At 36.2% G+C, this 14,326-nt stretch overlaps 1 protein-coding gene across 7 annotated transcripts in view; it reads left to right on the top strand.

The window, feature by feature from the left end:
* LOC115210949 (AP-1 complex-associated regulatory protein-like) overlaps positions 1 to 14,326 on the top strand; it is a 295,023-nt gene that overhangs the window by 257,819 nt on the left and 22,878 nt on the right. For 4 of the 7 annotated variants that reach the window (XM_036501717.1, XM_036501718.1, XM_029779742.2 and 1 more), the window contains 2 exons: positions 9,622 to 9,702; positions 10,105 to 10,206. The exons of 1 other annotated variant lie outside the window; for it this stretch is intronic. In XM_036501717.1, coding sequence (XP_036357610.1) covers positions 9,622 to 9,702; positions 10,105 to 10,206 — 183 coding nt within the window. The remainder of the gene's footprint in view (positions 1 to 9,621; positions 9,703 to 10,104; positions 10,207 to 14,326) is intronic. 2 more of the 7 variants (XM_029779744.2, XM_029779745.2) reach the window with 2 other exon arrangements.

Raw genomic sequence — 14,326 nt, 5'->3', positions numbered from 1 at the left:
CACTAAGTTTTAACATTCTATCTCACTTCTGTTGTTTACAGCAGTGCTTGGAAGGAAGGTGTGTAGTGTGTGATCATCGCATTGATCTTGACAGAGAAAGTTGTCATGGTGATACCTGCTCAGAGGCCTACGCAAAGTTACAGAAAGTGTATGGAGAGGAGTGTATGAGCTGCACACAAGTGTATGAGTGGTTATGACGTTTTCAAGTTGGGCAAAAAAATGTCGATAATGACAAATGTCCTGGGAGACCTGCAACCAGCAGAACTGAGAAAAACATTGCAGCTGTGAGGGGAAACCATCGAATCCCCATCTGTGAGCTATCAGGGGATGTGCAGATAAGTTACAGTTCAGTTTAGTCCATTATCACTGAAGATTTGGGTATGAGACACATGTCTGCCAAGTCTGTGCCAAAACTGCTTTCAGCTGACCAAAAGTACATTCGGGTTTCAGTTGCATAAGATCTTGATTGTGTTGAGAACATGGAAAACTTTTTGAAAACTTTGCGTAGGCCTCTGAGCAGGTATCGCCAACCTTTTGGCAAAATTTGATGCAGATTCTCTGCTCATCTTTCTCTGTCATGGTCAGTGCAACAATCACACACTACACATGTTCCTTCCAAGAACTGCTGTAAACAGCAGAAGTGAGCTAGAACATTAAAACTTAGTGTGCATGCACAGCAGAGCTCAAGGTCAATCTGTGCCGAGTGGCTTCACTCTCTGTGCTTCAGCTCCATTACTATAGCAATAGTCCAGATACTTATTGATCAGACCACATATAGTGAGGCAGACTTACCTTCTTTATACTTTATACATTTGCAATGATACTAATTTTTCATTGTTTTTGTAATTTACTAGTGGCTGCAGTTTTTCTAAATAGTGTTTTTCAAAGTTGTTCTTTGACACAAACAAATCTTTCTGGAAAAGCTGCTCATTTATAGACTCCACTCTAAATAAACCACTGTGTGAAAGTTTTCAAACAGTCATCTCCATCACTGCATATTTGATAGCTTTCTTCCACCTTGCTCTAAACACTTAATCATTTCTCATAATGCCTTCACTATCTGCATTAATCATCTACTTTATTGCTTCAACATTCTTCCTTCTCTTTATGACAATGATTCCTCCTCGAATCAGCTTCTACAAGCCAATGAAGGAGTCTCAAGTTACCTGGCCTGCTAGAAGTAACAGCCAAATCTCTCTCAAATCACTCTTCACTTTGTTGTAAAATGAAGACCACACATTAGATAATATAGTCCTAGATGCCCATACCCCTAAACATGATATAATGGTTATGGATACAATGCTTTTTATCATAGGTATGTTTGACCAGGATTAACCTGAAGCTAAATAACTTTCTTTCTAAAAACAACCTTGAAACCTTTTGTAAGTATACATATCTTCTATAAGCAAGGAGCATCAAAGCATAATGCAACAGAGATTGGATATCCATCCCCCTTGTCACTCAAATCAGGCCAAGTTACTGCAATTCTCAAGCAAACAAACTCTCGGCTTTATATTTACCTTTGCTAATCATGAACAACTGACAGCTCAAACTATCTCGTGTCATACAAATTTTAACTTAACAATCTCGAAAGCTCTAATATTGTGCAGATGGTCAAGACTGCATCACAAAAGTTTGGATTACGTCCCCATAACTTAGCGATTCAGCAAAAGAGACTGATATAATAAGTACTAGGCTTACAAAGAATAAGTCCTTGGGTCTCATAAAACCCCTTCAGGTGGTGCTTAAAACTAAAACCTCTTAAGGTGGTGCTCCAGTATTGCCGCAGTCAAATAATAACTGAAACAAATAAAAGAATATATATATATATACATACATATATATATATATATTCTCTATATTTTCCTTCCAGTTCCCCGAAAATCCTTTAACACATTAAATATTTGAATATTTATTTAATTTAAATATTTCCTTATCTTCAGTCAAAGTATTTGTCAGCATTGCCATACATACATACATACATCATATATATATATATATAAAATGTATGTATGTATGACAATGCTGACAAATACATACATACATCATATATATATATATGGTTGGCGTTAGGAAGGGCATCCAACCATAGAAACACTGCCAGATCTGACTGGGCCTGATGAAACCTTCCAGCTTCACAGACCCCAGTTGAACCGTCCAACCCATGCTAGCATGGAAAACGGACGCTAAATGATGATGATGATGATGTGATGTATGTATGACAATGCTGACAAATACTTTGACTGAAGATAAGGAAATATTTAAATAAAATAAATATTCAAATACACACACACACACATTTTTATGCTTACAAGGGTTTAACAGAAACATCACACACTTACATTCTACACTCACATATTACATTTGCACATATATCTGCAACAATTTAAACTATCAAGTGGGCCTTTAAAAACTAAACCTCAAGCAAGAATTACAATTCCATGTTGAGTGCATCAGAGTATGGCTCACATATTGGGTTGCTGCTTACATTTAGGGGATGGAGCAGCTGTTGGATGCAAGCATGCATCCACATGTACACACACAGTCTAGACTATACCAGGAAAGAAGACCATCCGATCGATTAGGAAAACTTCACACACACCAATACACTTGAACCACTTGTATACCACTGTGCTGTACTCTTCCTATGTCTTTCCTGCTGTAACTACAATGGTTGCTGCTCCTTTATGGCAGCAGGCTGTGTACTAACCCAACCAAGTCAACCCTGCGTACCCTTGCTCTGTCTCTTCTTCTGTCATCCTTTCATACTCTATCTCATCCATTAAAAATTCCACATTAAAGCACTTAGCTGAGTCTTTGATCTGCAGAACCACAACCATCAGGGATTCCATCATTAGTTTTTATTTTTTTCCTTTCATGCATCATCATTCTAAAATCTTATGATGGATTTCATTTGTTTCTGCCTCATCAGTCTCAAAAGCCTACAAAGGTTAAGTCTATGAGGGAGCTGCCAAACCCTTGAATGATCTACTAGAAATAGCTGCCAAATCTACCTTAAATCTCATCCTAGCATCTTATAAGAGAAAGGATAATTTGAATTGTGTGTACATATATCGAACTAAAAAACATGATGGTCACAATAGGAATGACTTTGCAGATCTGCTCAATCAGTACTGACTTCAGGCTAAGCAACAACAATAACTACAACAATAAATATAATAGAAATATAAATTTATAACATCTCAGGCTAAATTTCTCTCTAAACATATGTTAATTTAATTTTGGTTTTTATTTCATTGAATTTATTAAAATACTTCTTTAAAAATCATTTATTATTTAATTATGATTTCGTAACACTAATGTAAAGATTTTAAGTCAACCAATAAATAAATTAGTGTTTACAGCGTAATGTAAATCTAAAACTGTTGTGTAATATAGTTTGATATCATCATCACTACCACAACCATTATGTTTCTTAACTATTCTATTTGATAATGTATGCTTATTGTGATGTTAGTTGAGGTTAGGCTCTTAGTTTAGTAAACAAGAATAAAGATGGGTGAGGTTTGATCTGTTAATATTATATTTAAAATTTTAATATCAATAATTGGTTAGTGCCTGTGATTAAATAAGATGATTTAGAGTTACTCTTTTACTAGTTTCAGTCATTTGACTGTGGCCATGCTGGAGCACTGCCTTTAGTCGAGCAAATCGACCCCAGGACTTATTTTTGTAAGCCTAGTACTTATTCTATCGGTCTCTTTTGCCAAACCGCTAAGTTATGGGGACGTAAACACACCCCCATCGGTTGTCAAGTGATGTTGGGGGGACAAACACAGACACACAAACACACATATATATATATATACATACATACAATGGGCTTCTCTCAGTTTCTGTCTACCAAATCCACTCACAAGGCTTTGGTCGGCCTGAGGCTATAGTAGAAGACACTTGCCCAAGGTGCCACACAGTGGGACTGAACCCGGAACCATGTGGTTGGTTAGCAAGCTACTAACCACACAGCCACTCCTGCACCTAGTTATTAGAAGAAGAAATTTTAGCACCAGTTAAAACCCTTGTCAATAAGACCTTTGATCAGAAGCAAGACTACATTATTTAACACTTTCGATGTTACCCTCTCTGAGACTACCCCTGGTTCTATGATATACATTTTCATGCTTTAAAGCAGTGGTTCACAAGTGGGGTCCGTATCACCCTTAGGGGTCCATATGAAATTTTGTTAAAATTTATATGCAATAAAATTGCTTATATTTCTACAATGCACCAAATATTTTTGACAGTTTTTTTATAATAATACTAGCAGTATCGCCCGGCGTTGCTCGGGTTTGTAAGGGAAATAACTATATAAGCATTTTTAGAGAGTTACTTCCCTTATAAATTCGGGCTTTCTTAGCCATTTTTGTTTTGGTGTCTTCAAGCCATGAAGTCGTTGTTCTAAAAGAACGCTGGTTTCCTTCACAACGCATTACGACGTTGATTTCTTTACACTCCCTTCCCCACAGCTTCACGAGGGAAGGAAGGGGGAGAAGCAAACAGGTGCAGGTGTGACCATGGACACCAACTCCGCCGCCATCGACACACGATGCATTTTATGCATTAAAATGGAATAAAAAATTATGTTAAATTATTTTTAAAATCGTAGACTCATCGTAGACGCACGCTAATACTCAGACGGGCTCGATATGAATCACGACTATAAGATACCCGAATTTGGTTAAACTGTACCGCAAAATGTGGGAGGAGTTAGGAATCTAAATCGAAGGGGACAGACACTCACACAACTAGAGTTTTATATATATAGATTAGAGAAATATAAAAGGACTTTTTAAATATCGAATGGTTATGAGAGTCCATCCAAGTAAAATAGGTAAAAATTAACTGGTGATTTAAAGTTATCTAAATTAAAACTTTCTTAATAATTTCGTGTTTTTGTTTCAAATACCAAATTAATGATAGCAATTTTTTTACTAAATTCTCCATGAATTTGAAAATTAATTTCAATAAAGGCAGTGTATTTCAGCAGAAATATGGTAACAAAAGGGTTAATGTCTCATACCCTCGTTTTTGTGTGTTTGGGGTTTTTTTTCTGTTTTTTGGCCGATATTTCTAGCAGGTTGAGAAACCACAAAGATGGTCATGAAGGAATTAGTTAAGGTGTAGCATAAGATACAGGATGACCCTGAAATATTCCAAGTGGATTAGAGAGTAACAGAGGAATGGACTAGAATATTAGAATTAATATGCATATATGTGTGTGTGTATGGGAGAAATTATGATAACCACAACTTTATATCATTTGTTCCTACATGTGTTTCATCATTGTGGTTGATTGAAACTCTGCATTTTGTTACAGATCTCTGTAACATATTGCAATAAAGTGTTCTCCATAATCCATTGTGATTAAGCATCCCATTGAACAGTGCAAAGTTCCAAACAACCACAGTCACGAAACATACAGAAAAACAAATGATATAAAGTTGTGTTTATCTTAATTTCAATGTTTGCTCTGTATGTTATAGCTAGTAATATTACTATGTATAGTAGTTGCTTAACCACAATACCTGAAGCAGACTAGACTATGATAATCTATTTGGAACTCTAAACTTAGGAGTAGCAGTCGTACATCTATTTCTACATGCAAGATATGCTCTCTCTCTCTATATATATATATATATATATCGCTGGCACATAAAAGCACCCACTACACTCTCGGAGTGGTTGGTGTTAGGAAGAGCATCCAGCTGTAGAAACTCTGCCTGATCAGATTGGAGCCTGGTGCAGCCATCTGGTTCGCCAGTCCTCAGTCAAATCGTCCAACCCATGCTAGCATGGAAAGCGGACGTTAAATGATGATGATTAGGTCATCCCACAAATATGTGGTTTTATTATACTTCTTTTACTTTTCAAAATTAAGATAAACAAAGTTCTTTTTTTAATCTAAAATATACTCTCCTTCATTTTCTACAATGCTCTTCCATGTATCTTCCAGTACTATTCTGACTTCGTCTTCAGAATTCATATTTTTTCCGTCCAAATGATTTTGAAGACTGTAGAATAAATGATAATCAGATGGGGGCAATGTCTGCAGAATATGATGGATGGGGCATCGTTTCCCATTCTGACTGCTCCAGCCTTTGGAATGTCATCCTCGCTGTATGTGGCTAAGCATTATCTTGATGGAAGAACACCTTTCGTCTTGATACCAAAGATGGTCAGTTTTCTTTTAGCACTGACTTAAGCCACTCAAGCAACTCACAGTAGATCTCCTTTGTTATCGTTTGGTTTGGGTTTAAAAGTTCAAAGTGGACTAAACCTTTCATATCCCACCAAACAGATGACAACACCTTAAATGGGTGAAGACCTTCTTTAGCCTGGTGTGCTGGTGTTTCTCCTTTCCCTACCCAGTCTTCAGCACTTGACAATTTTTTAGAGAAGTTACTTCTTGTCACTATTCAGTCCAAAACAGGTTCATTCGTGAAGAAGAGCACACAATCACTCTCTGTGTGTGATTAGATTCGGAGAGGTTGTGAGGAACCCTTTGACTCGATTTGCTGACTTTTCTGATGGCACGCAGGAGTTGATGAATGGTTGAATGACCAAATCCAAACTTCTCTGCTAGTTACTCAACAGTTACGATGGGATTTTGTTCTACTAGGGTTTGTAGGACATCCTTGTTGAGCTCTACAGATCTTCCAGAATGAGGCTCATCTTCTAGGCTGTAGTTACCAGCTCAGAATTTCTGGAACCACCATTGACACTGGCTTACACTTATTATCCAATCCCCATATACTGCATTAATATTCCTCACACTTTCCATTGCATTGTTGCCTTTATTGAACTCATAAAGCAAAATATGCCAAATATGCTCCTTTGAAAAGATAACTGCTAAAATCAAACTGCACACTTCAAAGCTTGCACCAAGAGTAAGATAAGGTAAAATTGCTACCTGCTTTTGTAGCAAGGTGATGCAGGTAGTTTATCCCCCCCACCAACTTTTAGTTCATGCAATTGAAGAAAACCACATTATTTATGGGATGACCATATTTGTATATATATATATGTGTGTGTGTGTGTGTGTGCATGTATTAAGCGATTATTGCTCCTGAATTAACTTGTGTGTCTGAGTATTCCACAGACACCGTTGATACTCTGGTAGAATCAGCAAGACACACTGTATAACAAGGCTATAGCTTTTGAATTACTGGTACAATTAATCCAACAGGTTTTTGTACAATTTCTCTCTACCCAATTTCACTCACAAGGTATGGGGTAATCCAAGGCTTCAGAAAATGACATTTGCCCAAGATGCCACCTTATGGTTGCAAAGTGAACTTCTTAATGATCAATCATACTGTATACATATACATTCATAGATGCATATGTGTATGTGTGTACGCATATATGTGTGTGTGTGTATGTATATATATATCCCACCCATGCTAGCATGGAAGATGGACGTTAAATGATGATGATGATGATGATGATGTTATATACACTTATATTCAGACTGCTGTTTTACACATCAGTATGACCTCTTTGTATAGACATCATCTCATTACTAACTGACCATTCAAAGATCAACAATCAAACACACAATGACTTTTCAAACAATAACACTTGCATGCAGTCTTCCTTTCACAAAGACAAGTACATCTAGAAGAATATACTACTGATCTTCAGGGAAAAATATCTCTGGACAATTATTGACTTTTTCAGAGACAATATCAAGCTGCAGTTGACCTTTTTTATGATCACCATGTCATGACAGTATGACATTTCTGTAGTCAAGATGCTGAAACAAACTAATGTATTTTTGCATAACTTCTTAAATATATACTGTTTTTCTGTTTGTTCTCCCACCCACAAGACAAGGATTAACATAATCCTTTCACAGATAATTTCTTCGTACAGCTTCAGAGTCATCTGTATCTTTACAACCTAACTGTACAACACTTGCTCTTCATCAATATTTTGATGATGTAAAAGATTGTCTTTTTCCAAAAACTGGTGGAAACCTGACTTTTCCTAAGATCATAACTTATAACCCTATAAGGGAGCCTTTACAAAGCTATTCTATATCTTAGAAACAGCAGCCAAATCTCTTTCAGATCATACCTCATTGTCCTAAGTAAGACACATTAAATAATGTAATCTTAGATACTCCTAAATTGGTGGTTTGGTCACAGATGGAATGCCTTTGATCATAGGCCTGCTTAATCAGGATTGACCTAGACCAGTGATTCTCAACTGGGGACCACATGACTCCTGAGGGTCCATATAAGATTTTTGGAGGTTCATGCAACAAAATAGTCAATTGGGGATCAACAATACTGTTTTAAGGGCCCCTAAAGAAAATTTTCCGTTAGATGTATGAATTGGTGTGTCTTGCAAGAAACAGGTTTCTTTCTCTAACATTTTACATAGTTCAACCTACATAAGAGAATGTGTGAATAACAAACTAGGAATTTTGAAAGAAGTTTCTATGAAACTAGTTTTTAAACATTGAATGACTATGGAACTCCACCAGAAATCAAAGGGGTCCATAGATAAAAAATGGTTGGGAACCCCTGATCTAGGCTAGACAACAGCTATATGCAGATATAACTTCATCCTGCTGCAATAGAAGATCCACTGCCCACGCCCCACTCATGTGATATGCTTTTAAGATTGTAGTTCTGTCATGGAAATGGTCTAAATTTAAGATTTAAACAATATTCCTGAAATTGAGACTCAGATAGCACCTTAATTGAAGCCTGTTTTCTTAGGGTTGAACTTAATATCTCTCATTTCAATACCTCAACAAGGGGTAGTGGTTATAGTATTCTTTTATTTTACTTTTTTTTCTGTTTTTTTTTTCAAGCTGGAAATAAAATGAATTTCTTTCTTGTATTTTGAAAGATTATTCAGTTTAAAATGGAACTTTGATATTCTTAACATTTAAGTTAATGCAATAGAAGCTATTTCAATATTATTTACAGTCAAAGGTCAATGGATTTGGGAGTAGCACAAAATAACTTGCACCATTTGTTCTGACTCTTTAGATTCTGAGTTCAGATCCTGCAGAGGTCAACCTCACCTTTTATCTCACCTGGATTAATAAAATAAAGTGCCAGTCATATACTATGCTTGATTTAATTAAATAACCCCACCTCTTCGAAACTGATGGCTTTGTGCTTATGTTAGAAATAATATTATATAGAGAAAAAGTGAATCATTGAAATTTTTGTAAAACTAACCACAGTTATTCAACACAATTAAAATTGCTGCAAAATTAACTGTACAGTTATTTAATCTTTTAGCAGTCTAATTAATCTGTCAAATGTAATGTTTGTTTATTCAATTGTTTAAATTAATTTTATATTATACCATAGGTTTGAGATTTTAATGATATAATTGTTTATTTTTGGAATGACATTGTCTGTTAGATGCAAGTGGTCCAATATGACCGGTTTTAACATAAAACAGAATATTTGGGCTGAATCTGGCCAGTTTATATGCTAAACGATTAATTCAACATAGATTTTACTTTATTTGTTTATATACTAACCAATGTGATCTTATTAACCTAAACATAATATTTTAATGTTAAGATGTAAAAAGATTGTTGATTATTCTTTAACACGTTAACCGCCACAGCCTGTTACTGGAACTTACTGGTGACACCAAGTATTTCACGAGCTCTTGATCTCAGTGTAACGACATCTGTGACAGAAGCAGGTGAGTGTCTGTTCAACTTATTTTATAATTAAACTTTAGTATTTAGCACTCAAGTTATTTAAATATCCTCGAAATCATGTCAAAAAAATATAGAAGAAAATATTTTCTCAAATTACAAAAATGTACCACCACTGGTGCATATAGCAGTAGTGTGTAGTTTGCAATGAACCAGTAGCGGTTAACGTGTTAAAAATTAACAACTTTAGACATCTTTGCGTTGAATGAAGTAGGTTTGTATTTTTGAGTGTTTTGTTGATAACTGTGATTAACATCATCTGTGACTAACATTGTTTACAATTGAATAATACTGTGCAGCTAATGGGTGCATGCTTTAACATAATTTCTTTCTGCGCTTTGTATTTCTCTCGTTTGTCTATTAACTGTGGATTTTACTCCAAACAGCATCTGCAGATGGTCAAAGTACTAGTAGCAGCACAACACATACTCGAGATCGGTCACATACTGAGGCATCTTCCTTAGATCTGGAATGGGATCATGAAGCAGGTTGGTGCTGAAGATGGTCCCTGCTCATTTGCTTAAGCCCACTGCTATTGTAGCTTAGCCAAACCAATTTACTGCTTTGTTTCATTAGTTCAGCTTTTTTATCTGTTTAACACACACAACTTACCTATATCACTTGCCTTACCACACTGTTTAGTAATTTTGTATTTTATTTCTTAACACATCCTAACACTGCCCAAAATCCACCCACCATGGAGCAGGCCTTTATTAAACTCTTCAAAAGCTAATATCAGTTCTTATTTATTTAATTATTGTTTTGCACGACAATTTCATTTTATGTTTCTATTCCACTATTTTGTTATTGTTTCCTTGTTTACCAGTCGTGGATTCCTAGTTCTCACTGAAATATTCATCATTCTATGTTTATTTCCTTGCTATCTTCATGCAATTAGTAATTCTTGTATGTATTGTACTGCAAGCCAGTTGGAAAGCCTGTCTGTCTGTTGATGCACCTGACTAAAATTCTATTTCTAACAGACATTTCGTTTTGTTACTCCCATAACATGTTCTGTACACTGCTTCTGTGTAATTATCAAAATACTGACATTTGAGAGAAGGAGAGAAGCATATATATTATTCTTATTATTATTATCATTATTATTATTATTATTATTATTATTATCATTATCATTATCATTATTATTATTATTATTATTATCATTATTATTATTATTATTATCAATATTATTATCATTATTATTATTATTATCAATATTATTATTATTATTATTATTATTATCAATATTATTATTATTATTATTATTATTATCAATATTATTATTATTATTATTATTATCAATATTATTATTGTTATTGTTATTGTTATTATTGTTATTATTATTATTATTACTACTATTACTATTTTCTTCAGCATAGTTCAACAAGAACTATTCATGAAGGAGAACAGTTGCAGTTTTGTTACGTCTTTTCAATATTACATTTTGTGTTTTTTCCATTACATTTTGACTCTCTCGGCTAAATCATGACTAAATTTATTAAGTATCAGAGATTTTCTTATTTATATTCTTTATCACACCTGCAAATGGTATGTATCAACAGATGTATACACACATGTGCACACCTGTACGTGCATATACAAATGCATATACATATACAGATACATACATGCTTATACATACAGATACACCTGTATATATCCAGTCAGATGCATACATGAATATAGATAGATTGCACAGTGCACAATCCAGGTGCTTCCTACACATGGAAAACATGTGTAAGTGTTTCTGAGTGGGTAACAGCATTGGAGCTGGTGGAATAGACTCCGTGTTGGCAGGGAAATGGATAAATAAAGGGACTGAGGTGTAAGAGTATGTGGTAATGAGTAAACTTAAACCAAAAATAGGCAACTCAACAAGCAATGGGGATTTCTGTATGTGCTGGTTGGTGGCACGTAAAAAGCATCATCTGAACGTGGCTGATGCCAGCGCCGCCTTGACTGGCTTCTGTGCCGGTGGCACGTAAAAAGCACCATCTGAATGTGGCCGATGCCAACGCCACCTTGACTGGTTTCTGTGCCAGTGGCACGTAAAAAGCACCATCCAAACGTGGCCGATGCCAACGCCACCTTGACTGGTTTCTGTGCCAGTGGCACGTAAAAAGCACCATCCGAACGTGGCCGATGCCAGCGCCACCTTGACTGGTTTCTGTTCCGGTGGCACGTAAAAAGCGCCATCCAAACGTGGCTAATGCCAGCGCCGCCTTGACTTGCTTCTGTGCCGGTGGCACGTAAAAAGCACCCACTACACTCTGTGGATGAGGCATGATTCCAGTCAAACAGAAGGTAATTTGGTGTTGGAATGGCATGGTAGATAGAGGTATAAAAGTTGAGAGGCATGTATGGAAAGGATGGAAGAAAAAGAGAAGCAACAATATCAAGTAGCTAGAGGAAAATCTGGACATCAGATATACATGGATATCAAGGAGAGAAGGAAAACCTGAGACATTTACAATATACAACCAATGAACAGGAGTGGCTGTGTGGTAAGTAGCTTGCTAACCAACCACATGGTTCCGGGTTTAGTCCCACTGCGTGGCATCTTGGGCAAGTGTCTTCTGCTATAGCCCCGGGCCGACCAATGCCTTGTGAGTGGATTTGGTAGACGGAAACTGAAAGAAGCCTGTCGTATATATGTATATATATATATAAGTGTGTGTGTGTATATGTTTGTGTGTCTGTGTTTGTCCCCCCAACATTGCTTGATAACCGATGCTGGTGTGTTTACGTCCCCGTCACTTAGCGGTTCGGCAAAAGAGACCGATACAATAAGTACTGGGCTTACAAAGAATAAGTCCCAGGGTCGATTTGCTCGACTAAAGGCGGTGCTCCAGCATGGCCGCAGTCAGATGACTGAAACAAGTAAAAGAGTAAAGAGTATACTGCATTTTAAAGATCAGAGGCTCTCTCTGAGAGAAGAGCAGACTATATGATGCATGATACTGAAGCAGGGGAACTGAATGTAGAGGACATATATGAAAGATACTTTGATAGGTTTCGGCCATTATTGGCCCAGGCCATGTCTAACTTAATAGCACCACCTGGTGAAGTCTTTCAAGTCAGAATTTGGGCACTATGGCCCACTCAAGTAGAAAGTTATTGTTTACAGAGACATATCCGGGTGTAGGAGGTTTATCCGGGATTTCTTGAAGGAATCTGTCCAAAGACTTCTTGAACCCTATAGGGTCTGTTTCTGTTTTAATGTGTTTTGGTGTAATGTTAAAGAGAGCGGGGCCAATTGAGGTGAAATAATTGTGCCGTATTGTTGTTATGAGATGAGAGTGCGATTTTTGTTGTGGGCGGATGGCATGGGGCCCAAGCCTTGGATAGATATTAATGAGGTAAGAATGCTTCAATAGTTGTGTAATGTTAGAGTGTATGAAAGATGCTGCACAAATGAACTGAGAGAAAAACTGGTTGATAGCAGAATCAGATGTAGTGTGCAAAAGAAAAGGAAGAACTAGGATGGGTATGTGCTGTATAAGGAGGATTACTGTTGGGTAAAGAGGTGTCAAATAATTGAAGTTGAAGGAACTTGTAATAGAAGACATAGTAAGAAGTAGTAGCAAAAGCTCCTTTCAAGATGCTTGATCTACAGAAAATGATAATGAACTGTAACAAGTGGAGAAGACCTTTCCAACCCATGCAGCAACATGGTGATGCAGACATAAAATGGTATTGACAATGATAGATACATACATACAATCTTCTACATATACATATAAACATAATCAAGTTCACCCATTTATACACATATATACACTCATGTATTCATGCACAATTGCACACATTTGTACACATGCTCATATTCATGCAAACAGAGGCAACTAAACTCACACAAGCGCTCATACATTCATTGACTCAAATCTATATACTGGCATACACAACTGTAGACATACATGCATAGCAATAATTATTTGGTTTAGTTGAAGAAAGAAGTGCTAGTGTTAAAGAATGATCAATAGTTGTTGTTGCTAACACCAAAGTACTGCGTTTATTTCTCTCTTCAGATGATCCCATCAAATGTTTTGCCCTTCTTTTCTCTTTTCTTTCATCAAACTTGACCTTCTGTGTTGGCAGTTTTAACAATCAGTTTCTAGTTTCTGACACTGAATTTAAGGTGGAGCTAGTTGTTCGACTGAGTGAAGGAGCTGCCATGTCACAGGGCAAGATAATGCAAGACTTAGAAACCAACCAAACTTCACAGTTAAGTGGAACTAGTTACTACCAAGCAAGGTTCTTAAGTTGAACAAGCAGCCAATTCAAAAGTGGTCCGATAAACAATAAATTTGAAACATCTTTCTAATTTATTGAAATGTCTTGATTGAGATATTTCTCACGAGTCCAACATCTACAGAATTTGTTAGCCATGCAAAAATGCTATTAGAATTATATCCGACCAAGCTATATATCAATAGAGGCAAATTAGCTGACACAGAATATTTTACAATTGTGTCTATCTGTCTAAACCTTTAACCTTCACAAATCCCTGCAAATGACTTTCTGTCACTCCTTTATTGAATATCATTGTCAAACATTTTGTTCTCATGCAAAACACTCTTCACCTAATTTTTACAATCATTGAAG

Source organism: Octopus sinensis, linkage group LG4 (assembly GCF_006345805.1).
Source record: "Octopus sinensis linkage group LG4, ASM634580v1, whole genome shotgun sequence".
Classification (NCBI taxonomy): Eukaryota; Metazoa; Mollusca; class Cephalopoda; order Octopoda; family Octopodidae; genus Octopus; species Octopus sinensis.
Note: the sequence above shows the minus strand (reverse complement) of the source record. Positions and strands in the feature narration are given on the sequence as shown.